Here is a 26,884-nt window from a genome sequence, read left to right as displayed (position 1 = left end):
GCATATAATCTCCGACCAGGAACTCAAGATCAGAACGACACCCTTTAGCATAACTCTTCTCTCTACTAGGTGTGGTCCGTAGTTTCTGACGAATTTTAGTGTTTCAAATCAATAGTCTTGATCACTACCTTAATGCACCGCATCACTCCTTAGCCAACCTTACACCAAAAACGGAGTCCTATATTTCTTCCCATATATAAACTCAAAGGGAGACCAGCCAATATGGGTGGGAAAGTTGTTGTATGATAACCCAACTAAAATAGGGTGGGTATCCTAACTCCTAGCAAAATCCAAAACGCACTCCCAAAGCGTATCCTTGAGTTTCTGAATTGTCTATTAGCTCTTACCATTAGTATGTCACTGGTAAGCAGTTCTGAAATGCAATCGAGTACCTAACTCCTCATGAAACTTCCTCTAGAACCTGGAAGTGAAATGAAATTATGTTCAGAAATAGAAAGTCCATGCCGCACAACTACTATCTTAATGTAGATCTCGACTAATTTCTTGGCATATGAACACTCTTGAATCGGGATCAAGTGGACACTCTTTGTTAACTTGTTGAGAATAAATAAAATCTATCAACCCCACATGCTATCCTCAACAAATTTCTTGGCAAATTCCACACTATTTTATTATATTAATAAAATAGTCAACCATAATTAATATTAAAATTGAAATAATATAATCTACCAACCCATAGATTTACATACAAGTTCGGAATTCTATAACAAATAAAACACTTTACTTCCATGGAATAATCACGAGTTTGCAATATAAATCTATCTATTTACATGAAGAACAAGGAAATTACAATAATCACAATGTGTCTGGTGAGATTTTTTCCTACTTTTCATATCTTTCTTTCATTCTCATAATCATACTCCATCATCTACACTCTCTCTAATAACATAGACTGCTACTCTTTTTTTCATCTATATCTTCTATCTTTCTTCACTAAACTTTCTTTCTGCTCTTTTTCTTCTCCTCTATCTTTTTTTTATCACCTAGTATGTTTCTCATCATCTTCTCTATGCCTATTTACACAATCTTCTCATACTTTACACGTATTTCTAGCTTTATTTCTTCTTGATTCTTTCTCTAATCTTGTCTAGAGAATGGACATCTTGTTCTCATTTGGAACCAAAGATCATTTCTCATACTCCGATCTTTTCCATCTTCTAAAGGAATTAACATCTCAGTATCTCTACCGAGTATTCTCTTCTGGCGTTACCACTCTCCATTACAGATCTCTAATCATACATAATATAGATTTTCGTAGGAATCATCTATCTAGATCCCTAAAAGAGATCATCATCTCTTTCCCTATGGGGACATAATCTCATTCCGAAAGTAATCATACTCTTTGACGTTGTAGGAACCATACTCTTATTCCGAAAGGAATCATAGTCCTGTCCTCATAGTAGGCAAACACTTTTTCCTGAAGGAACCATACTACATTCTTCAAGGAAACATACTCTTTGTCCTCGTAGGAACATCTATCCCTTATTTCCTAAGGAATCTCTATCTCTTGTTTCAGAAGGAACATCTATATCTATATTTCTATGTTTTTCATGTGACTCATCTCATAAAATTTTTCCATTATACATAATAGTTCATTGTCTCATCAAGTATAACACCGTAAATTTCAAAATAATTTTTCGTATAATATAAAAACATATTCATTTAATTTTCATAAAAACATCAATGTTTAAAACTCAAATCCATGACATATAAAGAATCCCAAGATCTCATAACGTAAAAATCCCATGTGTGTACTGATCAAGCCAATGCCTTCCCACGGTCATCACTAGTACCTGAAACAAATAACACCAAACACTGTAAGCACAAAGCTTAGTGAGTTTCCTAAAATACCATACATAACACATATTAGCCACTCGAGGCTATAACTCTGTGGGTCCGTGCACCCAGGCTCTGTGAACCCTCAGGTTCTAACTCTGTAAACATGCATAAAATAAATCACATAGAATAATGCAGTGCAACATATAACACATAAATGGCATACAACACTGTATCACACAACTCTAGTTACCTATTGTGACATCCCCAAAATCACGACCAGAAAAGACCGGTTTTGTTTATACATTATTTCAAAATTAGAGTTATCTTTTAATAAAAGGGTTGCGGAATCTGTCCAAAAACAATAATATGATAAAGATTTATCAAAAGCATTTCCAGAGAAATGTATTTCATTAAAAGACTCGGGATGTCATGTTCGTACAGATCAAAAGTATAAACAGTACAATATAAGCCTTACTACATTATTTCATATCTACAGGCCTATATCCGTAATCCCTCGTCCAAAACATCACACCTATGCTCATGCACCACTACCTATAATACATAAAACTGAGTGGGTCAGGCTTGGGAGCTTGGTGAGCACATAGGGTTTTCAACCCACAATAAATAAGTTTATTAATTTCATCAATCAACAACAACCCGATTACCCATTCCCGTTATCCTCACATTACGTCCCTAAACACCTATTATAAGGGACCTAACCTAAGGATCATCATCGGGACGGACACTACTGCTAAGGGGATTCCTCAGCAATAAATGTCCTAATAGGCAACCATGTGGGGGATGGAGTACACCGGTGAGCACATCGTTCACAAAACCTACAGGTTGCGAGCCTGCTAGTGTTCCACTGGACTGTCTAGAAGAGTCCGTGGTCGTCATCTATACTCCGCTAGATGACTGGATCAACAACAACAACATCGAGGCCTCTCATCATTTTATCACACATCACATATTACATCTACCCATGTTTTACCCCAACATTTTCGTAGATATAAAATACATATACAGTTTAAATCATTGAAAACATGTATAACAACGTTCATCTAGCATAGATAGCAAGTATTCAGATAATATGCACACATAACACGTAATTTATATAAAATACTTCATATCTATGTGTAAGTTGAAAGTAACTATGCACTCACCTGATTAGGTGGTGACTCAGCACTCGGACAGCGCTTCGATACTCTCAAAATGATATTCCTTCGATAAAACCTAGTATCGATACCACTAGGGTTTAGTTTAATGATAACCGCAACAAATTAATTAGTCTGAGTATTATTAAGCATTAATAATACTCGATATATCTCATAATAATAGCCCAAATAATTATTTTAAGGACCTAATAACACTCCTATAATTATTTGAAAGCTATATTAAAAATTGCGTAAGCGTAGCATACTTACAGCGAATTTGATCGAAAATCGGAACTTAATTGGAGCAGCATTTCAAAACCGAAAAACTCCTTTTTCTCTGGACTCCGGTAGCCTCGGGGCTTCCTTAGGGTGCTAGGGGTTTAACTAGGACTTAGGGGTGGTTTGGGGTTGTAGAGAGAGAAAGTAGTGAGAGAAAGAAGGTGGAAAGGTGTGAAAAATGGAGGCATCCTCGGCCTCCTTTTATAGCCGTGAGGGCCTCGCTACGCTGGACGTTCGGTGGTGCTACGCGGGGCATTGCTCGGAGGTGGTTGCCAGCTTGCACCAGCTGGCTCGCACTCGGAAGAAGATCTGGATAAGACCGGAGGTACGCGGGGGGTACCGATCCTCGTACGCAGGGCGTATTGCAAAGGGGGCGTGTCATAATCCGAAGCGAAGACCGTGGGCCGCAAGCGACGGCTGGGATTGTGCCATGTCATCAACTTCGCAACAGGTTTCGCATTTTCATGCTTCAACTTTAAAAATTCGTAACTTTCAAATACGAGCTCCTTTTTCGACGTTCTTTATATCTACGCGAAGGTGAGAACCTACTCTACAACTTTCGTTTAGACTTTGTCGGCTAATTTTGGCTCGATTTTAAATTTTATATTATCAACCGGCCAGGATAGGATTTGTCCGTTAAATCCTCATAACTTCTTCATCCAACATCCGTTTTCGCCCATCTTTTTCTCGTTACGCTACTCTTAACGAGATCTTCGATTCTCGTTTAGGTCATGTCGGCTAAAAATCACTCGATCTAATATTCAAATTTCGGGTTGTACACTGCTATTCCGAAACTTCGAAAAATCGTAACTTCTTCATACGAAGTCAGATTTGAGCGTTCTTTTTATCGAAGTTCTTAGTTTAACATATTCTACGACTTTTGTTTACATTGCTAAGGCTAAAAAGTCTTCTATCGTAAATTCACTATTTACGTCTCCCGGTGCCGTGTTGGTTTTGCTGTAAAACTTCGGCGGGCCATAACTTCTTCGTTATAGCTCGGCTTTCGGCATTCTTTATATGTACGGAAACCTTGAGACATATTCTACAACTTTATGTAGAGATATCGGGATTATCTCACACTTTACTTTTGACGCTCATTTTTATTCTTTATTAATTATACATTTATAATTAATTAATAAACACATAAACACACATAATTCACATAATACTCAAATATTTCATATTTATTACTTAAAAAAAAGAGTTAGAATAGTTGACCTAGACTATTACATTGACAAAAGTGCTTAGCCCTGAAACCTGGGCGTTACAATTCTCTCCCCCTTAGGATGATTCCGTCCCGGAATCATGCATCAGCAAACAGATGTGGATAGCGACTCATCATGTCATCCTCTATTTCCCATGTGAGATTCGCCCCATTCGAATGTTTCCATCGGACTAGCACTAAGTCCACCATCTTGTGTCGTAACTTCTTAGTCTTACGGTCAACAATTGCTTCGGGCTCTTCGATCAGCCTTTTATTCGCATCCATCCTTAACTCTGAGATTGGAATTATGTCGGGAACATCTCCCATGAATTTCCTCAAATAACACACATGGAAGGTGTTATGAATACCATTGAGTTCTTCAGGCAATTCCAGCTTGTAAGCTTGGTTCTCAATCTTCTGAAGAACTTTGAACGGTCCAATAAACCTTCGACTCAACTTTCCTCGTTTCCCAAATCGTATAAGTCCCTTCCACGGTGAGATTTTAAGTAAAACAGAATCCCTAACTTCGAAGGTTATCGGTCTTCTTTTCTTGTCAGCATAGCTCTTCTGACGATCCTGAGCTGCTAACATTCTTTCCCTAATCGCCTTCAATTTCTCAGTAGTCTCATGGACTATCTTGGGGGCAATAAACTGCTTCTCTCCAGCTTCAAGCCAACAAGACGGCGTACGACACTTCTATCCATACAAGGCTTGATAAGGTGCCATCTTGATGCTCTAGTGAAAACTATTGTTGTAGGAAAGTTCTACTAGAGGTAAGTGCTCGTCCTAATTCCCTTGGAATTCGAGGGTACATGCTCTCAGCATATCTTCCAACGTCTGAATCGTTCTTTCGCTCTGACCATCAGTTTGCGGATGGTAAGCAGTACTCAAACACAACTTTGTACCCAACTCCTCTTGTAGACTCCTCCAAAACCTCGACGTGAAACGACTATCACGATCTGACACAATCGTAAGAGGGACACCGTGAAGTCTTACAATTTCCTTCACGTAAGCATTTGCGAGCTTATCCATAGACCACTTCTCGTTGGCGGCTATGAAGTGTGCACTCTTGGTGAAACGATCCACGACTACCCAAATCATGTCGTGTCCGTTCTTCGTTCTGGGCAGTTTAGTCACAAAATCCATGGTGATGTCTTCCCATTTACCCATGGGTACAGGTAAGGGTTCTAAAATCCCATACGGTTTTTGATGTTGTGCCTTCACCCTCGCACATGTTACGCACTCGGCCACGTACTTTGCAACATCGAGCTTCATCGTCGGCCACCAATAGTAGGGTTTTAGGTCCCTATACATTTTAGTGCTACCGGGATGAATCGAGTACATGGTCTTGTGTGCTTCTTCCATTAGAAGATCTCTTATTCCTCCCGTCTTAGGTACCCAGATTCGATCTTGGAATACCTTCAGTCCTCGACTGTTTGTACCGAACACTAACGTTTTTCCCAAACGTTCTTCCTTTCGGTCATTCTTCTCTAAGGCTTCTTCTTGAGCTTTCCTGATACTTTCCACAATCGTCGAGACGACTTCAATTCTTAACGCTCTTGGCCTTTTTCTTTCAAGATTGACTTTCCGACTGAGAGCATCAGCAACAATATTTGATTTACCTGGATGGTAAACTATATCACAGTCGTAGTCCTTGAGAAGTTCTAGCCAGCGTCGTTGCCTCATGTTCAACTCCTTCTGAGTAAAGAGGTACTGGAGACTCTTATGATCAGTGAAGAGCTTGCACTTCGTGCCGTAGAGGTAATGCCTCCATATCTTTAAGGCAAATACTACCGCTGCCAACTCCAGATCATGAGTGGGGTAGTTCTTTTCGTGCTCTTTCAATTGTCGAGATGCGTATGCTATCAACTTTTCTCTTTGGGTTAGAACACAACCCAAACCGACTCCCAATGCATCATTATAAACTGCGAAATCTTCGACTCCATCAGGTAGAGAAAGTATTGGTGCTTCACATAACTTCTTCTTTAGCTTCTCAAATGCCTCATCGTGTTTCTCACTCCATGTATACGTAGCTCCTTTATGGGTCAAAGCTGTTAATGGAGCAGCTATCGAAGAAAAGCCTCGGATAAATCGTCGGTAATATCTGGCTAATCCTAGAAATCTTCGAATCTCCGTGGGAATCTTCGGACGTTCCCACTTCATTACAGCCTCGATCTTGGCGGGGTCAACCATTATTCCCTCCTGGTTAACAACATGACCCAAGAATTGGACTTCCCGTATCCAAAAGTCGCATTTGGAGAACTTTGCAAAAAGCTTCTACTTCTTTAACACCTCCAACACTTCTCGTAGATGCTTGCCATGCTCTTCCTGGCTTTTCGAGTAGATGAGAATGTCGTCGATGAACACTATCACAGATTTATCGAGGAATGGTTTACAAACCCTATTCATCAAATCCATGAATGCTGCGGGAGCATTGGTTAGTCCGAATGACATAACCAAGAACTCGTAGTGTCCATATCTTTTTCTGAATGCAGTCTTCTCAATATCCTGCTCTCTCACCTTCAGCTAATGATATCCTGACCTAAGATCGATCTTTGAGAAGTAGCTCGAACCTTGCAGCTGATCGAATAGGTCATCAATCCTCGGCAATGGATACTTGTTCTTCACCGTTGCCTTATTCAGCTCTCGGTAGTCTATGCACATCCTCATGCACATCCGCATCTCCGTCGGTGCCAATCGGTAAGGCTAAAAAGTCTTCTATCGTAAATTCACTATTCACGTCTCCCGGTGCCGTGCCGGTTTTGCTGTAAAACTTCGGCGGTTCATAACTTCTTCGTTATAGCTCGGATTTCGGCATTCTTTATATGTACGGAAACCTTGAGACATATTCTACAACTTTATGTAGAGATATCGGGATTATCTCACACTTTAATTTTGATGCTCATTTTTATTCTTTATTAATTATACATTTATAATTAATTAATAAACACATAAACACACATAATTCACATAATACTCAAATATTTCATATTTATTAATTCAAAAAAAGAGTTACAATAGTTGACCTAGACTATTACATTGACAAAAGTGCTTAGCCCTGAATCCCGGGTGTTACACCTACTCTGGGTAAAGTATAGTGAGAAGACTCACCTCGCGTATCTCGGAAATTTGCAAATCCCTGAATCACTCTCCCGAGCTACAGTCCTCCTATAACACAATATATCTCTAATTAACACTTTCACAACTAAGGTTGACTAACCCTATCAAGTCAACACAGGTCAACTCTAGTCAATGGTCAACGGTCAACTTTGACCGGACTCAGCGAGTGCACTCGAGCGACTCGGGGAGTCTATACGTGTCCACTGACTCCCTTGGATCCCCCTTGGCTCGTCGAGTATTTTCCTAACTCGACGTGTTCCGTCTGGCATGATTTGCGGGGCCACCACAACTCAACTCGCCGAGTCTCAAGAACAACTCGGCGAGTTCCAGCTTGTCTCAGTCCACCCCTTGACTCTCCCTGACTCTCTAGGTCATCCCCCAATCCGGGCTATTACAATTCTCCCCCACTAGTACTACACTTCGCCCTCGAAGTCTCGCTCTACAAACAACTCCGGATGCTGCTCACGCATCTCACGCTCTGGTTCCCAAATCATCTCGGACCCTTTCCGATGTTTCCACTAAACCAAAACCAAGGGTACTTCCTTGCTCCTCAGAACCTTGATCTTCTGATCCACAATTGCGACTGGTCTCTCTGCATAGTTCAAGCTCACATCCACATGAATGTCCTCTAACGACACTACTGCCGACTTGTCGGCTATACGCTTCCGCAATTGCGACACATGGAAAGTGTCGTGAATCTGACCCAACTTTGCTGGCAACTGCAAACGATAGGCTACCCTGCCTACCCTCGTGACCACCCTGAATGGACCAATATATCGGGGCCCCAACTTGCCCCTCTTCCTGAATCGAATCACTCATTTCCAAGGAGAGACCTTCAGGAGCACAAATTCACCGACCTGAAACTCAAGCTAGGACCGGCGTCTGTCCGCATAACTCTTCTGACGACTCTGAGCGGTCAACAACCTCTATCTGACCCGCTGGATCTGCTCTGTCATCTGAAGCACGATCTTTGTACTGCCCATAATACGCTGTCCGACCTCTCCCCAACAAATGGGCGTCCGACACCTCCTCCCATACAACAGCTCAAAGGGCGGCATACCAATGCTCGAATGATGGCTGTTCTTGTAGAAAAACTCTGCCAAGGGCAAGTACGTATCCCAGCTCCCCCCGAAATCCAACACACATGCCCGGAGCATGTTCTCAAGCGTCTGAATCCTCCGCTCACTCTGTCCGTCTGTCTAGGGGTGATATGTGGTACTAAAATGTAACCTAGTACCCAACTCCTCGTGAAACATCTTCCAAAATCTGGAAGTGAAACGCATATCACGGTCTGAAACAATCAAGATCAGCACTCCATGCCGTGATACCACTTCCTTCACGTACACCTCTCCTAATTTCTCTACGGAAGAAATCTCACTGATAGCAAGGAAGTGGGCGCTCTTCGTCAATCTATCCACAATCACCCAAATCGCATCGACTCCCCTAGCAGTCCTTGGCAATTTGGTGATAAAATCCATGGTGATTTGTTCCCACTTCCATTCGGGAACCTCCAATGGCTGCAACTTACCATGCGGTCTCTAGTGCTCGGCAGGTTAAGCACCTCTCAACAAACCACGTAACATTCCTCTTCATACAGGGCCACCAATACTCTTTCCTCAGGTCCAAATACATCTTAGTGGCTCCAGGATGGATCGAGAATTTTGACCGATGAGCCTCTTCCATCAAAATGGTACGCGTTCCTCCCACAAACGGCACCCAGATACGTCCCTGGAATGTCATAAGCCCCCGACCATCGGTAACGAACTCTGAAACCAATCCAACAACTCGCTCTTTCTTCTACATCTCAGGCTGCACAAGCTCAGCATGTGCCCCACGAATGGCATCCAACACTGGAGCTATCACGTTCAATCTCAAACATACATCTCGCAGCGGGGTGCTCTCCGCCATGTGGCTCAGTGCATCGACTACGACATTAGCCTTGCCCGGGTGGTACAGGATCTCATAATCATAATCCTTGACCACATCCAACCATCTCCTCTGCCGCATGTTTAGGTTGGGCTGTTCCATCAAATATTTCAAACTCTTATGGTCCGTGTATATCGTACACCGGACCCCGTACAAATAGTGATGCCAAATTTTAAGGGCGAACACCACTGCCCCCAACTCTAGATCATGGGTGGGATATCTCGTCTCATGAGGCTTCAGCTGCCTCGACTTTGGCCGGGTCGACCAATATCCCTTTTTGGTTAACGAGATGTCCTAGGAACTGGACCTCTCGCAACCAGAAATCACACTTGGAGAATTTGGCATAAAGCCTCTTCGATCTGAGAACTCTGAGGATCTCCCTCAAATGCTCCTCGTGCTGCTCTCTAGATCTTGAATACGCACCCGCGGATTACCTCCGTGGCATATATTACCCTCTCGTCAGCTATGGAAACTCTCAAAGGCCGACTCAACACCTCACGACTAAGACTGATATGCTGACTAAAAGCCAACGACACAAAAGACCGACTCGCACCCGAGTCAAATAATACCAAGGCAGGTACGGAATTCACAAGAAAAGTACCTACACATAACATATCATAAGCATAATATCTCAACACCAAAATAAATACACGAAAGAATACATACCAGCCACGACATCGGGCTCTGCGCGGACCTCCTCCGCGGTCAACTGAAAGGCTCTCCCTCGTGCTCTCGGTGCCTTGGCCTTCACTGGCCGACTCTCGGTAGCTCTGATGGCGGCAGGGGCAGATCCCTGAGGTGCTCCCTGAGCTGATCTCTGTAGTTGCGAACACTCTGCCTTCCGGTGTTCGGTCTGGTTGCAGTGGAAACACACCGCGAACCCCTTGGGGTAGTCCTTGGCCATATTCCCCTCTTTTCCACACTTGTAGCAAGATCCCGCTCTAGAAACTCCATCATGACCCTTGCCACACTTCCCATAAGTGCGGCCCTTCTGGCTCCCCGATTTGGGATCAGCGGCCTTGGCCTGCTTTGCTACCGGCTGGGACTGTACCGGTCGCTGATCCCTCACCTAAGACTCCGCCTCCTCCCTAGCCTGACTCTCTAGCTCAATCTCCCTCTTCCAGGCATTTTCCTGAAGTTCGGTAAATGTCCGGTACGAGGAGTTCGCCACGAACTACCGAATGTCTCGCTTCAAGATACTCAAATACCGGCTCATACGTGCCTGCTCGGTAGACACGTGCTCAGGGCAGAACATCTCCCTCTCGTGGAAGATCCTGGTAATCACCGTAACAGACTCAGTACCCTACTTGAGGGTCAGAAACTCCTGGGCCAAACACTCCCTCTCTACCTGGGGAACGTACTCATCTCGAAACATGGCGGTGAACCACTCCTAGGTCACTGCCGCAAGCTCAGTAGGCGTAAACTGCGCCGTCACAAACTTCCACCAGTCCTTCGCTCCCAAGCGAAGCTGGTTTAGCGCGAACCGAACTCTCAAATGCTCAGGGAGATGAGCAAGTGAAGAAACACCCCTCTATGTCTGAAATCCATCTCATAGCCGCCACCGGGTCCTGCGTACCATCAAACTCCGGTGGCTTCGTGTTGCTGAACTCCCTGAACAACAACGAATCACCACCCTGCGGCCTCGCGGCAGCAATAGCTACGGTGGCTGCTGCAACAGCAGCCTCAGAAAGATCAGCGTAATGCTCGTCAAAAGTCTCAATCAACATGGTCTTAATAGACCCAAGCATCTCCGATATCTCTGCCCTAATGGCCGCAGCCACCTCCTCATGGATGATCTGGCGGATCTCCTCATCACTGGTCCCGCTGCCCTCTGGCGCTTGACGTGTTCTCACCATGATCTCCCTCTGAAAAACAACATACGATATATTAGAGACCTCCTCGAGTATAACCACACTCGATAACTCCACCCAACTTATTCCTTAGTGCCGGCTAACCGTACACATGTCTCTGCTCTGTGTTTTCAAAAATCTTTTACCCTTTTTTTTTTAAAATAATTCTCAATTCCTCAGTTTGAGTTCAAATACGCCCGAAGGTGTACTCGAATCCCTCAAACCAAGGCTCTGATACCAACTTGTAACACCGTAAATTTCAAAATAATTTTTCGTATAATATAAAAACATATTCATTTAATTTTCATAAAAACATCAATGTTTAAAACTCAAATCCATGACATATAAAGAATCCCAAGATCTCATAAAGTAAAAATCCCGTGTGTGTACTGATCAAGTCGGCGCCTTCCCACAGTCATCACTAGTACCTGAAACAAATAACACTAAACACTGTAAGCACAAAGCTTAGTGATTTTCCTAAAATACCATACATAACACATATTAGCCACTTGAGGCTATAACTCTGTGGGTCTGTGTACCCAGGCTCTATGAACCCTCAGGTTCTAACTTTGTAAACATGCATAGCATAAATCACATAGAATAATGCAATGCAACATATAACACATAAATGGCATACAACACTGTATCACACAACTCTAGTTACCTACTCTGGGTAAAGTATAGGGTAAAGTATAGTGAGAAGACTCACCTCGCATATCTCAGAAATTCGCAAATCCCTGAATCACTCTCCTGAGCTACAGTCCTCCTATAACACAATATATCTCTAATTAACACTTTCACAACTAAGGTTGACTAACCCTATCAAGTCAACACAGGTCAACTCTGGTCAATGGTTAACGGTCACTTTGACCGGACTCGACGAGTGCACTCGAGCGACTCGGCGAGTCTATACGTGTCCACTGAATCCCTTGGATCCCCTCTTGACTCTTCGAGTATTTTCCTAACTCGACGAGTTCCACCTGGCATGAGTTGCGGGGCCACAACGACTCAACTCGCTGAGTCTCAAGAACAACTCGGTGAGTTCCAGCTTGACTCAGTCCACCCCTTGACTCTCCCTGACTCTCCCTGACTCACTGGTTCATCCCCCAACCCGGCGATTCTACTCGCTGAACAACTCACGAGAATCCCCAACCCTACTCGCCGAGTCTCAAGAACAACTCGGCGAGTTCATGCCATGCACAAATTCTATTGACCTCCTGAGGTCAGATCTGCTTCCCTAGACCATAGATCTGGCCTTCCCAAGCATGAATGCCACGTAAAGTTCGAAGCTTGGTGCTTGTACAACCCCTCACAAGGCATAAAAAGGATATTTGGTCCCAAAATGACAACCTAGGTCCAAAACCTCCATAATAACCCAAAAAGCTCCAAGGGTTAACGTCTCTGGACCTCTTTGAGTCCAGATCCAAGGCACAAACTCGAAGAGGGACCATTTTCTTCTCATAATCACTCTCCAAAAGGGTTAGAAAACCCTAATTCCAAAGATAAGCCCTAAAACTAAAGGTGGATCGAACCATTACCTCAAAATGATGCCTCTGAACTCTGGATCTACTGGAATCTAGCCTCCTCCTTGCTCTTGCCACCCTCTTCTTGCTAAAAAAGGAATACAAAGGCCAAAAAGTGACTTCCTCTCTCCCAAAACGAATTAGCTCTCTTAGGGTTCTCTCAAGGGACTAGTAGCCGCAATGGGAGGCTATAAGTTCCCTTAAATAGGCTTCAAACCCGGGGAATTAGGGTTTCATTAAACAGCGTGGACTCACCGAGTCCACTCTTTGACTCGCCAAGTCCAGACGTGAACCCGTACCCATAACGGCGATCATACTTGGCGAGTTTGGGATCCAACTCGCCGAGTCTCCTCACAAATCATCAAAAATATAAGAATGAATAATACCTGGGAATCCGGGCTGTTACATCAAGATACCATTTAATATTTCTCTACAATTATTTAACTCATTTAGTAGTTAATATATATATCTATGTCTGGTGACATATTCCTATTTTGCACAATACCATTTATGCATAGACATATATTCTTACTTTTATGATTATATTGCATATAATCATCTTCTAACTCTTTCTTCTATCTCTTGGTCATTAATGAATACCCTCGTTATCCCTAACCACGTGTAGGAATATATTTCATATTTTCCTTTTGTCTCTTTATCTACCCTTGTAGGCATTACTCATAATACCTATATATTTCCATGTAGATATATACATGCTTAGGTTACACATACATTCTCAAGTACATGGTCTTACATGGATAACTACAACTTCCTAATCTTACATAGGAGCACATTTTACATGATCCTTTCTTTTCATTCTCAATGTCATGCTCAAGTACATGGCTCTAACCTACATAAACATACATACACACACACACACACACACACACACACACATATATATATATATATATATATATATATATATATATATATAAACATAGAGAGAGAGAGAGAGAGTGATTGAGAGTCATGCCTAGTTTGTTAGTTATTGAGGATTAATTACCCTTGTCGGCTCCTCTCTTCAATGGATGTATCGTGGTTCATCTTCTTGCCAAAGGTTTAATAATACATCAATTAAAGTTCCATAGGACTTATGTTAGCGTATATAGAGTTTAACTACTTCTTAATGTGAAAAATGATCATTAAGTGATCATAATTCTAACATCTCATTCTCTACCTTTAAATTCAATACAAAAAAATGTATTAAGCATCCCATAATACTGAATTCATCATAATCTAACATCTAATGCATCGATTAACATAATCATTGGGTTTGGGTTTCAAACTTCACACATGGTTATATCACCATTGAAATCACAAATAAAACTTTTTCAAAGCTTCTAAACACTATCAATAAAATCAATTAACAATCTTGTTAAGGGAAATCATTCACATCAAAATCAATTCCATAGATCCCCATTAAATCCCAAAAATATCAAGGATGAATGAGATGATTACCCCACATGCTTTTGATGTTTATTCCTTATCTCTAGTATTTTAAACCTCCACCAGACATGCCATCATTCTCCTAATTACCGGAGCTCCCTCCTATAACGGTTGGGGAATGTTTTTCGAAAAGAATGAGGCTAATAATTGGATTTAACCTATGTGACACCACTTCACGGTTTTCTATCACCAGGTTGTAGTGACCTTTTAACCCAAGATCAAAGGCAGTCATTTTCTTACTACGACATGGTTGTATTCTAGCTATGTTATGGTGCACTTACTCCATCACATCCTAATTTAAACACCACTTAGTAGTACCCATACACCGTGTCCGCATCAGGGTCCAAATCACCTTATGTGAAGAATTTCCATCGCATCGTGGAGATTCATCCATTGCGTCACAGTTCTGGTCTTGACAGCAGCCCTTGGATAATTCCTTTCAAACTTGGGACATTTTTCCACCAATCCTCAATCATTGATAACTTTTTTGTTACTAACCCATTTTCGTGTTCTTTATATACTCATTAGGAACATACTCCATAATTCTATTAAATCATACCTCACTGACTTAATATGGGTCTTAATCTATCAAGTCACAAACATGGCTCAAAAACATAAAAATTTTCCATTTTATCCTTTTGGCCAAAATACATCTTCACATGCATTGTTTCTCTTGAATTTACTCATATTACCTCTTTTAAGTGATTTAAATAAGTCTTAGCAATTTTCATGAAGTCATTACATCATAATCTCATATTTTTCTCATTATTGACCATTTTACCCTCTTAGTCAATATTAATTAAACGTCAACTTTCTCTATGTTTTTGGTTCTTACATTTGTCAACTTAGTTTCTTACCAAAATAAACTGGTTGGTGGTTCAACAAGTAAAATTCCATACTAACCCAAACACAAATTATTTATTATATGGGTTACACGAGTCAAATAAAAAGTGACATGAACGTGTTCATCGTCAAACCAAACATATTTATGTGTGTGGTGTTTCATTTTGTTTCCAGATTTTGCATCCTTATACTCACTAATCATTTCATAACTAATCATTTAGAAATAGCTATTTGTCTTTTGCTTGGAATTGTTCCAATTCACTATTCATCCGTTTAAAAAGCACATTAATCCTAACTATAAATAGTAATCATATCATTTTTGAAAGCTTATAGTAATGTAACCCTTTAATCATTTTAGAAATCTTACGTTAATGTAACCCTTTAATCCTAACTATGAATAGTAATCATATCGATCAGTTGTTCTCCAGACATAATTTTCTTATATTTTCTTTAATGCTGGAAACCGCAGTTATCAAATTGGTATGAGAAAGAAAAAGTTTTTAAAGTGATGTAGGTTGGTTGATCTTTCTTCGAAGAGGGTAGAAGAAGTTTCTTCGCTTAGAGAGGTAGCTTATACTTCAAAGAGGGATGAGAAGAATGTTTCTATATGAAGAATGGAATAATTTTCATTGATGCAACTTCTTCCCCTAGTTAAGTGCTTCTTAGAGTAGGAGAAACTAATTATTCATCATCAAAGGATAAGATCTCTTCAACCACCACTTTCTTTGTAGTGGCTTATCTTCTTATCCCTTTTTTGTGGAAGAAGGACCTACCTTATCCATAAACTTCACCTTAAACTCTTCAAAATTTTCAAATACTTTCACGAGTGATCCTCTAATGGTTTTGGACAGGGCATTGACTCCAACATTTACCTTTCGATTATACCACGACTCAACCTGTTCAACCCCTTGATTCATCTTTTAAATGTCCTCCACTAGAAGTTAGAGGAACATGAAACCTTGGTCAATAATCTTGGAACATATTACATCCATGAGTAGATTGTTCGTTCGGTCGTACTCAAGTGCTTCCTAGTAATAGATTTGGTAGTTATGGTTCTTTGAAAAGAGTGGTGAAACGTCACCTATTTGCTTGGTATAATCTTCATTTGCTGACATAATTTCCTTATTTGGAGATGTAATCTCCTCTATAAACTTATATTTTACCTTATTCCTGTCATAGAGCATACTCTCTTCATTGTCAAAAGCTGACTTGTGAAATTTTGGCAATACAGCTAGGTCTGTAGCTGTATTGAACCTGGATTTAGAATCTTTGGTTTCGTAAACTAGTGAGGAATTGTATCTATCTTTTCCTCCTATTGATTCACTTTTGTCTTGTCATACTTGACTCCACGACATGCTTGTGTTTGACCGTGGTTTCTTAGTGAATGTCAAAGACGATTCGGATTTTTGTTCATCCTTTTTTTATGGAAGGTTGCAAAGATGTTGATTGTAGCTGGGGTTTGAAGGTTGTAGACACAAGCTTTATATTGCTCATCGGTGAAGGTTGACTCACCTTCAAAGTACACAATGAAAATGCATTTATCATCATATTCAAGGTTCAGGATATCAACCATGATTTTTAGAGAACTTTTTATTTCCTTAAGAGATTGAAGGCTTTTTGTTCCAAATTTTTTACCTTTTGACCATGGACAATGAAAATTGTTTGTTAAATGATCATTATATGCATTTCTGTTCAAAAACATAAAGCTTATATGACAATCCATGAAGTCCTACATTATCTACCATTGATACATCGGTTTTCTTAAGGATTTGATTTGGTCTATTGTCTACAAGGGTTCTAACCTCCTTTGCTAGTACATGTTCTCTCTCCAAACCATCTGTTCTTAGCTTCTTCTCCTTGATATTCTCCCTTAATTATTAAGTACAGCACATGGCATGCCATATTTTTTTCTACTAGCACATATCTGAAGGCATTTAAGCCCGTTTAAAAATGCAGAAGTAATATGTTCAAAATAACGATCATATAATTTCGTACTTAAATTATTTGAAAAGACCATGAATTTTACCTTCTTCATGATATTGTGCCTAGATAGTGTCCAGTCGCTTGCCATAAAATAATAGTTTTTCACCCGAGTTCCTTTCATTTCATCATTTGACCCCCAACACCACACATTTTCCGCTTCATCACCTTCATTTCCCTCTCCCGGAGGAAAATTTCCTCTTCTCCTCTAGTGAAGAAATATTTTCTTTATCAGATTCATCCTTGGCACATTCTAGATAATAAGAATTATTTTTACAATTTGTTACATGCAATCACGAGTAAAGCTGTTTAGTCTATTATAGTGGTGGCAGACGATAATTTCTTTTTATTTTTTGGTTCAAGATATATAAAAATACACTCCCACCAAACCACCGTCGTTTTCACTCATCCCACTCCGGCCACTACCTTTTCGTGAAGAGTAACGAATAACGCTGCCAACAAACAACCATCCGCCACCATTGTATAGAATCTGGTCTAGCAAGTTTCATTCTCCTCTAGGTTTTTTCCGGTAAATAAATGGTGATATAAGAAAAATGCAAATCTATTTTGTTTCTCTCTTCTCTGAGAATATATGGACCACCGCGAGACTACCTACTTTCACTTATCTTTTCTCCTAGAACACCGTCTTAATATATATCGCTTCACGTACATTGATTTCCCTGTAAAGCTTGTTAAGCTTAAATGCTTTCTCTTCCCATCCGGACAACTGTCAATCTAGGTTTCGAACCACCCAATCGCGAATCTAGACTAAAAAATCATGTGGTTCGCAAATTAGGTGAAGCCAATAAAAAAAATTCAACAACACTTGTCTAGGGTAGGGTCGGGTCGGGTCGTGTACCTTAAAAAATTGAACGAATTAGTTCAACTTGTTAAAACCGAACAGACACCACCAATTAAAATTTTAAACTAAACGATTGAAATATAAATGAAAAAAGCAGTACGTTTTTAATGAAAAACTAGTTTATTATTAGTTCACTGATAAAGCGGTGAACGAGAGCGAGAGTCTTTAGTATGTGGACTTCTTTTTATTACAACAATTTATTTATTTATTGATATTTTGAGAGTACCGATTAAGAGTGGTTAGTTTTTTTGTTATCATTCTCAAAATTTAAAATAACAAATTGATCCTAATAGCTTATTTTTTTTGTTTTTAAATGATTTTTTAAGACATTTTTTTAAAAAACAAACTCAAGATAAATCCTTATTTTTTCTAAGATAGTTCCTAATTTTTCTACAATATATAATATCAATGAAATTGAAATTTTAGGTAGGTCGTAGGACCTACCTTGGGCCATACTAGATACGCCCACCGTTTGGTTTCAAACTACAACAATATAGGGTTTTGGATCAACCATTTGTGGGAGATTGGAGTTTTGTTTGGGGATTTGTTGATTGGTTTTAGGTTATTGGGGATTTCAGGTTTCGGATTCAAGATTCATTTAGGTTTGAGATCAAGGTTTGTTGCTAATTACAGGTTTCAAATTCGTATTTTAGGATATGGATGGTGACTGGTGGTGATTGAAGGAGGTGTCGGTGACAAGATGGTGGTTTCTTAAGTCGAGAAATAGGACAATGGAGATAGATGAATATAATATAAGGTGTTCTTAAAATTATAACTAATATAAAATAACTGATAAAATATAAACAGTGGAAAAATAAATGAAAAAGTAAATAGAAAAAAGAAATATAGTCATTTGTTGGGATGAAACATGAATGTTTAAAAATTAAAACAAACAATGGATGATAATTAATTTTTGAATATAATGAAAAAGTACCTAATCATACACTTGAATGAGGAATATTGTTACTCCAAATACTAATATAGCACCATTTCTTATGATAAAATTTAGACTTCCTGAACTTTCCAGTCAAATATCAGGCATGGTTTTGAATTGACAAAGCGGAATTGGGATTTACATTTGACCTTCGTTTATGTGGTTCAACAATTAACTCAGCTTATGCAGCTTTTTGATAGGATATTCCTTTATATCCATGAAATTACGTACGTGCGACTAACAATATATGATTTAAATCAAATTTCCCGAATAAGCTTGAGTAACAAAGATTCTACTTATTTCTTCTCAGGTATCTTCCAGCATATACCTATTTCTTGCCAAGAGAAGATAGCCGCACTCTTTCCTCCACTACTAAATGCAATAAAGAAAAAAACAAGATTTCGATTGGCTTTTTGCTGCTCTCACCACTTCCAATTTTAGTAATTATTATTATGCTTATCTGCATAACAGAAAGCGATAAAATGCAGAAAGACCCCTTGAATTTCAATGTCTTGAACGTCATCTTTGAAGTCATTAGGTCAGCTTTCTTTCATTATCGTATTTCAATTTAGTTACTATGTTTTTTCATACGTTTTACCTAATTTTTATGTATTTCTATTAAGATTTTATATTTTATCTGCAGTGCTTATGGCAATGTAGGGTTCTCATTGGGCTATAGTTGCAAAAGACAACTACAACCATATGAAGAATGCCAAGATGCATGTTATGGGTTTGTTGGTAGATGGAGCAACATTAGCAAACATGTTCTTGTTCTGGCAATGATATTTGGAAGACTTAGAAAGTTTCATCAGAGAGGTGGTAAGGCATGGAAGTTATCTTAGCCATAGTATAATTAAGTTTACTTAAACCCATCTTCGGTAGAATGTGTTATCAAGGTTTCTAATGTATTGAATCTCTTTAATAAGAAGAGTATTACAACAGATATATATATATCGATCTCATTGAACGGACTGAGATAATTAAAGGGCTAAACTAGTTAATAAAACAACTATATATTTGTTGGGTTTGGATAATCTTAATTGTTCAAGTCGGGTTGTGTTGTTGGATCATATGTAGGGTTTTAGTTTGAATAAGGGATATTTGACTAACTATTTAGGAGATGAACGTGTAACGCTTGGTCATTGAATGTGTCATATTATCTAGGAGTAGTAGCTAGGTTCTAGGTTGTTTTGTTTAACTTGGTTGTCATGTGCAGGCTATTTAAAGCCATTTATTTTCTGATTAATGTAGCAGTAGATAACCCACAAAACCTCATTCTTTCTTCCTTAATTTTTCTTTCCTGAAAAAATCACTCAGTTAAGTGTGTAAACTTGAGGGCATGTTCCAACACTTGGTATCAGTGCCTAGGGCTCGTTTAGAAGATTCAGGTTTGAGAGTCGGTGGCGAGAGAGGTGGAGCAGCCCTTAGCTACAAGGCTGAGAAAGAAAGAAGTGGACGGTGGGGTTAATTTCATGTTAATGAAAGTTGCAAGTTTGAGATAAGCAGAAAGCAGGTAAAAAGGCTTATCAAGGTGTGATTAGCAGAAAGAAGCATGCAGCAAGCAAATACTTTTGATCAAGACAGAAAGAAAAGAAGCAAGAAAGATAGCAGAAATCGAAGCAAGAGGCAACAAGATTCAAAAGATGACAGCAAGACCCGAAAGAGACTTTAGCAAGAATTGTAACATCCCAAGTTCAGAAGTGCAAGTTTAGGGTTCAAAGTGTAAATAAGGATGGCCAACTCGGCAAGTCCAGGGGTAGACTCGGCGAGTTGAGTCGCGATTCAGGTCGCGTGTTAAGTGGCCAACTCGGCGAGTCGGCAGCTGGACTCGACGAGTTGGTGCTGAAGAGAGAAAAACCCTAATCTTTGGGATTGCACCCTATTTAAAGGACTTAATGTCCTCCCTTCAGTCCCCTTAGCCCCCTTTGAAGTCCAGAAAACCCTAAATCCGTTGGTGAGAGCATTGGAGAGCAAATTGGAGCTTTGAGAAGTGAATGGTGAAGAGATTTTGAAGATTTAGAGGATTGGAGCAAGGGGCTTTTGTGACAACCTGAAATTTCCCATTCTAATCAAACCATTTCAATCCAATAGAAGTAGAGCAGTTACAATGAAAATTCAGACTTAGAACATAAGTTTGGCAGTTTTAGGGTTTTACACCAAAAAGGGGTATTAGGAGAGTGGTTGCACTAGGATTTTGTGCAACACTGTAAATTCCATTACCCTAGAATCATTAGAATCCATTCCGAGATTAGAAATATTTTCTGCCAAAAATCTCAGGACTATAAATAAAATTCTGGACCAAATTGGTTCATTATTTGATTTCCAATTAGAGAAAAGCCAAATACTCTCTCACGGATCTTCAGGTTTTCATCCCAGATTGTGAGTCTACTTCCCTAAATGTGTTTTAATACTTGTTATATGCGTTATAACATTGTTTACATGTCCAAAACACAAGATCCGGGAGTTTACCGCCCAAGAACGTTCTTGGGGAGTAAACTCCAAAATCAAGCCTAAAGGCCACCTAGTCCCATTTCCATGTTAGGAAACTAACTAAGGACTTAGTGTATGATCATTAGAGGCTAGAAACAAATCAAAATCACTTAGTTTGAGGAGTTTACGGCCAAGGAACAACCTCTTGGGCCGTAAACTCCAAGTAAAGGGCACAAATGAGTGCCTAGTGATCCTTTAGCCTTAGAACAATAACCTAGAAGCCTTAAGCAAGTGTTTTAGACCAACAAAACAATTAGAAACCCACTTTGGAAAGGAGTTTACAGCCAAGATGCTCCTTAGGCCGTAAACTCCAAGTTTTTAGTGCCAAAAACCACTTCAAACTCTTCCTAAGGCTTAGTCTCATTTTTGGCAAGTACCTTAATGTGTTTAGGACCTAGATAACACATGAAAAGCATAAGTGTTGAAGAGTTTATGGCCAAGAGTGTTTCTTGGGCCGTAAACTCCTTTAATGGGGTCAAAGAGCACCCTAAACACTTCCTAAGGCCAAGAGACTTTTAGGGCAAGTACCTAGATGAGATATGGACTAGTTAAAATTCTTAGGACCTCATGTGTGAGGGAGTTTATGGCCCAAAGAGTTCTATGGCCGTAAACTCCATCAAATGGTCCCATTTAGTGCCATAAATCTTCCTTAATCCAAGTATTGAAGCCTAGACTTGTTCCTAGAATTATTAGAGACTTGAAAGGACAATAAGAACCCTCCCAAGGGAGTTTACGGCCGTAAACTCCAAGGGAAAAGGGGTCTTTGGGCTGTAAACTCCCCAAAGGAGTCAATGTGGTGCCCAAACACTTGTATAGCCTTGAAACAATTCCCCTCTAAGGTTGTAGTACTTCTAAACTCCATTTCATGACTTGGTTGGGAGTTTACGGCCAGGAGCTTACTCCCCTGGGCCGTAAACTCTAATGAATATGGTCTTTTGACCTTAAACTTCCATTAGGGGCATTGCACTTCTTTGTTGCAACCCATTAGCCTCCTAGCACTTGACCAAAAGTGTTGACCTCGCGCTTAAATGTTATTACTTGTATAATTAGTGTTATAATCACTAATTATTTATATACATATGTTTTCATATGTAATTAGGATCATTGTGTGTGTCTAAGTCTCCACTTGACACCAAACACTTGTCTGATCCTTTCGTACGATAACAGTCCGTTCAATTCCAGTCACTTACCGCAGGTGAGTTCATACCCCTTAACTAATGTTTTAAACTCTTTTTAAAGGTTTTATGGGGGGGGGGGGGATACAAGTAGAATCATGCTACTTATTATGTCAATCACATGTGATTAGTAAGTGGGATTATATTACTTATTACATCAATCACATGTGATTAATATACAACATCAAATGATTTGGCTACTCATTAGCTGTTTTACCAAACAGTTTCCTTCAAATGACTTTTTGTAACATTTTATACGTTTTAAACTCCTTTTTACACTGTACAGCTTACTCCGTACATTTCCTTTCAAACTTATTTACAACTGTGTTTCAAACAAATGTTTCCTTATACTTAAATTGTTTTATTAAACTTATGCCTTCAAATTGTTTTATAGATTGACACCAAGTCGATCTTTTCTTAAAATAATACTTATATTTCAAATGTCTTACAAATCTTATTTATGCTTTTATATTATAAACTGCATGCCTCTATATGTATACTTATATAAGAAATGTTTAAAAGACTTAGGAAGGCTATACACCCTATTTCCTTTTCGCGCCTTGAGATGTGGTCTGGTGGGATTTTGGGTATTCGTCCGAAGGTCGTTTAAATATTAGTTATATATCATGTACACATATATAGTCATAAAAGGTCCTTCCAGTTCATCCTATGCCCTTGGGTAGCAAGGGTATACATCCATGTCCATACGTACACTTAGATTACTAGAAAGCTACCATATGGGTAGTTCAGGAAGATACTAGAACCATTGCTAGAACGCGATATCATTCAATGAGTCAGTTCATTCATGAGTCAATACTTTCTAGAACATTACTGTACATTACATATACAACTATACTAGAACGTTTACATTACTATACTTGCTAGATAGAGAGAACATACATTACAGCTAGCACACATAGACCATTACAGTTCATTACATTACAGCTAGAACAGTACATTACATTACATATACGAGAATACGTGAGTTACTGTGATTTAAATCGGAGCATGACTTAAAACCTCATGACTTGAGTTGCGGCCAGAATTCTCTTGAAGGGAGAGCGTGAGTTTGCGTATAGATCTATACTGGATTGACAATCCTACACCTTGCTGCTAGCTACAGCCGGACCTGCAGGTCTGCGGATGCCAAACGTCATTCCGTTATTACGACCATTCATTTGTCGTTGTTACTAGTCGATAGTATGGTGCAATTTATCACAGAATGCCTTAGCCTAAAATACGGTTTAAGGTAGTTAGTACGGTAGTAGTCCTTTTAGAGCTTCGTTTTAGTACTACGGTAATTTTTCCATTTACATATTTTTAGTGATAACCTCACTTAAACATAAATGTGCAAACTATATCTTTGGATAATGATAGTTATACTTTGGAAAATACATCCTCTTACAAGAGACATACACATGCAGAACAGTTAGGTCTTGGTAGAAGACTACATTCAGAACAGTTAGGTCTTGGTAGAAGACTACATTCAGAATAGTTAGGTCTTGGTAGAAGACTCCTTTTGTTATTAATAGGAATCATAGGGATTCTAGGGTTTTTCAAACACTTACAGTTCATATACACTTTCAATACTTTTAAGTACATATAGTTACATTTTCTCACATACAAATTAAGACACTAAATACTTATGATCTCACCAGCTTTAAAGCTGATACTCACTTTCAAAATTACTTGTATCCTCAGGTCATCATAGACAGGTACCGACGCAAGGAGAAAGGAAGATGGAGCTTGTTCAAGACTTATCTTTCATTTTGATTTATGCTTTAGTGTTTATCAAAATTTGACAGAACACATTTGTATAATAATTATATTATTAATGCAATAGATGATGTTGTTGCTTGTTTACTACTTTACATTGTTGTTGATATTATACATGACGTCCTCCGCCCCAGAACGTTTCCGTCGTTCCTGGTTTTGGGGTGTGACAGATTGGTATCAGAGCATTGTTTATAGTGAATTGAGTATATCAACCCATAAAAGATATACTAACTATAAATACATAAGGGATTAAAAATACTCTGACCAAGAGTTTATACTTTAAATAGTAAAATATTTAAGTAGGTATACATGCTGCATTCATACTAAAATCAGTGTCACTAGGACAGTACAAAAGAATTACGATTGTTGGACAACACAAGTGGGCTTAGAGACATATGGTGAAAACTGGGAAGATATAGCCTGATCGCCTATATTATCCGAGGGTTGACTAGCATGTGCCTAAGTTTAAGTGTGTGGTTGCAACAATGCTAAAATCTTACCAACCCTACCACAATGAGAACAATAGAACCTAACAATAAATTTAAAATACTATAGGTGTATTTTGGTGTTACTATGAGTACTTTATACTTGAGAATTAAAACGGGATCTTCATTACTAAGTTGATAGTTGCTAAGTGGATACACTAAGGCTGCATGTAATTAGGACGTTATAGACTTAGAATCTGTGATAATTTTGCCTTACCCCTATTCTGTTTGAATTTGGAATTAAGGTCACTTATTCGAAGGTCTATCCTATTTAGATTACACATAGCTGGTATGCACTTCATAAATAGCGATGTAACTGATGAAGATTTTCTACATAATTATCTAGATAGATCGTATAATAATTATTCTTTTACCCTAAATTCTCGCATAGAAAACATAACTGGACTCCATCCCCTCGATAGCCAGTACCTTCCAAATGAAGTCATAGCTGGTTGGTTTGGAGAATAACCAGAGAATGATCATCCTGTTCCCCTTGAATGATCACCATGATGAAGACCTTTCGTCTGATGCTAACTCTGAACCAGAGTTTGAGAACCTACCCCGAGCAGCTCCCTTTCCAATTCCTAACCCTCGTCCGGCTTTTCATGGCCCGACCCTGAGTGAGTGGAATGCTTGGAAACAAGGAGCCAAGGACAAGATCAGCCTATGCTATTTGATGGCGACCGAAGCTTTTACGACTTGAGGAATGAGGGCTTAGCAGATATAGTCTTGCCAATCTTGGTCCGCAGAGTGGCCCGAAATGAGATTCAAGGCAGGACAGCCCTACATCAGATTACAGAAGTTGTCGCCTATGCTAGAATGCATACCCTCCACACCATCCATCTAGAAGATGCACACGAGAGATCAGAGAGAGACCATGAAATCCTTCTGCAAGCACTGGCTGAATCACGAGCCGAAGTCATAGAGCTCCAAGTACGCCAGATGGTGCGTGAAAGACACCTACTTGACATGGAACGTCAATTGGTTGAACTACGAGTTCACCAGAGGGATGACCGTCGCCAGTTGTAGACGCTTTACTTTATTTCCCTTATAAAAAAAAGGAATCGTATTTTCTGTCTATGTTGGATGTGGCATTTTCTATGAAATTATCTTGTACCGTAAGTACTTTAGTTAGGTCTTTATGCTGTCAGGAACTATCTTTAGTGTATATGATGTAAGACCTTTCCAAGGTCATTTTCCAGAATCTTTACATCGTGAATATCACAGATATTGACAGCCGGCTAACTTCTGTGTCATTCTTCATTCAAGTACTCTTGTCATTCATTCATAAGAGTCTATCTGAATCATGCTTTAGTAAAATCATTGGACTATAGCGATTTATCTCCAGAGGCATTTCCAAGTCTCTTTCAGTGGTTGGATCTTGTTATTCACTAACCCACTATACCTTAGCTCGAACGACAAACGTCTTGAGACCATTCTACGAACATACTTCCATTCCGTACTAGGACTGCATCATAGGGATGTAGGTCAAACCTTAGTGAACATACTTTCATTCTTTACCAGGACTGCATCATAGGGATGTAGGTCAAACTTTCAAGATAATACTCTTACTGTTTCATAAACAATCTAAGTACATCAGGGTCAACCAGAATCGCTCACAAAATCTTTATTCTTTCGTGTCAACAGAATCATTTCATCATCCGGAAATAACCAGCCAAGCAACGAGACCTCTACTTTTTCGATGGGCGCCGCTACCTTTCAAACGACATTAACAGCTGCTGTAGTGGCTGCCGTAACCGCGGTCATTGCGCACCGTAGCGCTAGCAGCACAGTCGATATTGCTGATGGGAATGAAGTTCCCAATCGTGATATCCATCCAGGAAATCACCAAACAGGAACAGTCATAGGCTCGCAAAGCCAGAAAGCAGAGAACAAGAAACGAAAGCATCAAGCCCGGAAGGAACGCAAGAGAGCCCAAAAGCTGGCTATACAACAGCAGCAAGTGGAAACCCCTGCCATCCCAGTGTCGAGCAGGCCATACGAGGGAAAACTCCCAAAGTGTGATACTTGTGG

General features: G+C 39.6%; 1 protein-coding gene across 2 annotated transcripts in view; it reads left to right on the top strand.

Moving 5' to 3' along the window:
- LOC145005446 (cation transporter HKT1;3-like) overlaps positions 1-19,940 on the top strand; it is a 32,236-nt gene extending 12,296 nt beyond the window's left edge. For both annotated transcript variants that reach the window (XM_078964528.1, XM_078964527.1), the window contains 2 exons: positions 19,235-19,462; positions 19,568-19,940. In XM_078964528.1, coding sequence (XP_078820654.1) covers positions 19,235-19,462; positions 19,568-19,766 — 427 coding nt within the window. In that variant the 3' untranslated portion in view covers positions 19,767-19,940. The remainder of the gene's footprint in view (positions 1-19,234; positions 19,463-19,567) is intronic.
- The last annotated feature ends 6,944 nt before the right edge of the window (positions 19,941-26,884 follow it).

This window comes from Lactuca saligna, chromosome 7 (genome assembly GCF_052625555.1).
Source record: "Lactuca saligna cultivar CGN05327 chromosome 7, ASM5262555v1, whole genome shotgun sequence".
Taxonomy (NCBI): Eukaryota; Viridiplantae; Streptophyta; class Magnoliopsida; order Asterales; family Asteraceae; genus Lactuca; species Lactuca saligna.
The sequence above is the reverse complement of the archived record's forward strand: the minus strand, read 5'-3'. Positions and strand labels throughout refer to the sequence as shown.